The sequence below is a fragment of the Cariama cristata genome, unplaced genomic scaffold (genome assembly GCF_000690535.1).
Source record: "Cariama cristata isolate BGI_N322 unplaced genomic scaffold, ASM69053v1 scaffold12994, whole genome shotgun sequence".
NCBI classification, from domain to species: Eukaryota; Metazoa; Chordata; class Aves; order Cariamiformes; family Cariamidae; genus Cariama; species Cariama cristata.
In genome coordinates, this window is record NW_009612436.1 from 60051 (window position 1) to 64079 (window position 4029).

General features: G+C 50.4%; 1 protein-coding gene across 1 annotated transcript; it reads right to left on the reverse strand.

Moving 5' to 3' along the window:
* Positions 1-1587: 1587 nt before the first annotated feature.
* ARC (activity-regulated cytoskeleton-associated protein) lies at positions 1588-3311 on the reverse strand. Its single transcript, XM_009698636.1, has one exon. It carries the CDS (start codon positions 3218-3220, stop codon positions 2006-2008), a length of 1215 nt encoding a protein of 404 aa, XP_009696938.1. The 5' UTR covers positions 3221-3311; the 3' UTR covers positions 1588-2005.
* Between the last annotated feature and the right edge of the window lie 718 nt (positions 3312-4029).

Here is a 4029-nt window from a genome sequence, read left to right on the forward strand (position 1 = left end):
TGCAGATACAGCTGCTGCCAAACTAACTCACTCTGAACACGTGAGAGGAGAGCCTCCGCCATTCCTGAGACCAACTCACTCCTAGCAAGGGTGCAGAGCAGATATGCATCTCCTTTGGGCTGTGCATGGACCTGTGATGTGTTGTCATAGGTGGGGACCCAAGCCCAGAGCTTCATGGGGCAGATCCTTGGGCTGGGCTAATGAGGAAGTTTCTCATTTCCTCCCCATATTAATCCAAAAGTGCAAGATACTGTCCTGTTTGGAAACTTTCCCCACTCACTGTCTTTTATTTCCCTTTCGCTGGCTCTCCTTTCCCCTTTCTCCTGACCCTAATCTGTCACTTTCAATGCTTCATGTCCCATTTCAGATTTTTTTTTAATCCCAGTGCAAGGTTTCTACTGGATGGGCTATGAGAGGTGCGGAGAAAAGAATGTCAAAGAGTTGCCTTACCTTCAGCTTCTTGGAAGGAGGCACACCAAAGACCTTCCAAGCACTGGTGCCACAAGTCACTGCTGTAGTAATATCAGGAGCATCCTTGGGCACTCCTGTTGCTGCATCTCTGCTGCATCTCTTGCGGAGGTGTTGTTTATTTAGTCTGGCGGTGAATGCAGATGATGCTCAAGATGTGTCCAGTCTCAAGAAGCTTTGAAGAGATAAACTTCTGAATATGTCTTACAGTAATTTCATCTCAGAGTTCTATCATCAGACATTAGCCAAAGCAAGGTGAACGCTGAGCGTTACTGTCTCAACACAGAAAATGTCATAGAGTCCAAGTCCATCTCCATTCACGGCAAGATGTTGTAGAAAGTTCTTTGTGAACAGACAATGCTCTGTCCTCAGGTGCTCCAGGACAGAGGTGCCAGGCTTTCCAAGAGCATTTCGAGTCTGTCTGTGTGAGCAGGAACTCTTTGTTGTGATGCACAGGCTGAAACTGTGCTGGGACACACAGCTCCTCTCCACTTCTTTTTGCTTTCACATGGCAAAAGCTCCGGTTATCTCCACACATCAGCATGGACTTGATTTGCTGCTCTGGGGATATTTTGCTCTGAATTTAGGATGTGTTTGTTCGTTTCATTCAAAGTACAAGGATTTATTTCCCTTACCTCCCCCCACCCTCCCAAAATAGCTCTGGTGCCTCCTTTCTCCACCTTGACACCCTCTCTTCTCTGGAGCAAGCAGACTGCCCCTTCAATAAGTGAGTTCAGAATTTAATTTGAAACTGTTTCCTGCTGCACGCACAATATAAAGTGCAGAGAAAGGGTATAATTTGCCTCTGCACTGCAGTGGCCTTGATTGGAGTGAACAGAAACTAAGACAAGAAGGAAACCAGTAAGAGCCTCTTGAGAAGAAAAACATTAAAGCAGGTATTAGGTGCAGTGAAACGAAAAACACTAAAAATAATCCAGATTCTTAAAGTTTTCAGTTCCTGAAGTCATAGGATTTCTTCTAAAAAAAAATATCATTTAATCCTTTGGAACAAGTAAGAACAGGAGGTTGCCAAGTAAACAGAAGCCCAGTGGTAAATCAGAAAAGAGCAAAGGTCAAAAGAAAGATGTCTCCTCAGGACAGGGACACCTCTTCAGAAGAGGGAGGGGAGAAGGAGAAGGAGAGATCCAGATGGGTAGGAACCCTCAGCCAACTGCTGCACTCGTATGAAGTCCTTGAAAGCTGCCAGTGCTAAGCGGCTGCTTCTGAAGTTGGGAATTGTCTCTAGTTTCTTGTCAGGGATCTCATAAAATTGTCCGTTCCCCACAGTGGTGCAAGCAGTATTTCCAGCACCACCGTGTTGCATGGCTCAGGTGAGGTGGGCAACCACATCCTAAGGTGCCTTTCCCCCATCACCTCCCTCCCCCCACAAGCAAAGGTAATTCCTCTGCTATGGGCTGTTGGACTGAGCACACTTCATGTCTCGTCTCAGCCAGAACCTCTCTCCAAGGAGAAGCTTCCTAAATATGCCCCTTTCTCCCTTTCATGTAACCCAGACTGCCGCCTCACTTGGACTAGCTCATATGACAGTAGCTGGTGGGCTAGGGGGCTCAGGTTGAGTCCCATTGCTCGGCACAGGACTGGCAGTGGTTGAGGGAGGCACACTCTCCACAGAATCTCCTGATTGAATCTCAGGGGTCCTCTGTGGGCTGGGCTCCTCAGAATGGTCCATGTTGCCTTGGACTTCCTTCCCTCTTTGGATCAACTGCTCTAAGGTCTTGGGCAAGGGGTAACTCAAGAAGCGCTTCAGTTTGGGCTGGAGGGTGCCTACCACATACTGGATAATTTCCTCCTCATCTGCATCAACATAGAGGGTCTGGTACAAGTCTCTCTTGCGCCAAAGGAACTGATCCAGGGGCTCCCCCTCTTTCTGGGGCAAATCCAGCTCCCTTTTGATAGCATCCCTAGTCAGAGTCCCCTCGCTGTACTGCAGGAACTCCTTCTTGAACTCGACCCAGTTCTTGACAGAGTCCTGCTTGTATTCCCACCACTTTTTAGCTGGGCCGTTCATGTGGTTTTGGATCTGAGACAGCCAGTACTCCTCTGTTCCACCCACCTGCTTTAAGTATTCCTCCAAGTGGCTCAAGAACTCCCGGGGATCCTCAAAGACCTGGGTCTCCACTGGGGAGGCTGGAGCATCCTCCGACACAGAGACCCACTGGTAGGAATCATGGGCCTGGGGGATGCTGGGCACCTCCCCAGGAGGAGGGGTCAGCGCATACATTTGGCTCATATCAAGGGCATAGTCGTAAATCTCCCCTTCACTTGGCCTTATCTCGGGACCACCCACCCCAACAGACACAGTCTGCTTGCCATGGTCCCCAGGACAATATTTGCCTCCCATGGACTCCAGACGGTCCGCCCACTTCTCCAGACGGAAAAAGACCTCCTTCCAAACATTCATCTCTCTCTTGACCCACCTCTCCAGATGGGCAATGGTTTCCTGGCATCTGGCCAGGCAGGCCTTGATGGACTTCTTCCATCTTTGGTTATCTGTTGGGACATGGTCCTCTAAGTTATTCTCTAACTTCCCCACTGACCTCTGCAAGCCTTTCAGCTCGCGCTCCACCTGCTTGGAGACCTCAGACAGGAGGTGCCGGTGGGTCCTCCTGACATGCTCCAACATTTCTGCCCTGCATTTCCCTATCTGCAGGATCACATTGGGCTTGTTGGCAACTCCACGGTGCCCCTGAAAGGAGTGGATACCCGCATTGGTGACACTATCCAGCTGCATGGCTCCGACCGTGTGAGTATCAAACACGGAAAGAATCGGGTTGTAAGCCCTGGCACTAGAGCTGGGTCTCAAAAACCCCACCACAACACTTCCCGAAAGGCACACAGAGACTTCTAAACCCCCCGCAAAGGACTTTTCAACACAAACACAACCAAATCAGATATCACCGCAGAGCGAGCTGTTCGGTCCCCGTGGATCCCAGAGAGAGTTGTAGGCAAATTTCTCCCGGTGCCCAGCTGGAAACGCCGGTCTCACGTGCTCAGGGTGTCCCAGAGAGAGCCAGAATCCTCCAGGAACAAGGAGAGGAGTTGGCTAAGACGTTCAGCCCCGCACGCGTGCCCGCTACCTGCTCATCCGGAGCTGAGAATCTTGAACGGCGAAGAGGTTCCCACTGGAGAAAAAACACACAGAGATGCACACAGAAGCTGGAAGCTGCTGCAAAAATCCCGGTGATTTCTCCTCTGGTAAACTTGGTGTGTCAAAAATGCTTTCACTAGAGATGCAAAGAGCTGCTTCTCTTCCCTGTCTGAACTGCCACTAGTCCAGGCTCTTCCATCTACTTATACCCCACACAGCTCAACACGTGGGTGGTGCCCTGCCTCCTCTCGCACTCTCAATGCAGCGTTCATTGGAGGAAAAGCGAGGCCGGTGTCTGTGGCAACCCAGATCTTGGCAGCCTCCCCTCGCTTCCCACCCCCTCTCGCACGCCCCCAGACTCGACGCGAGAAGCACTTGAAAGGTGCTGGAGACAGTTGGATAGATGGATGAGTAATCGCACCTTCCGCCTTTCAGATTGCAGGAAAAATACT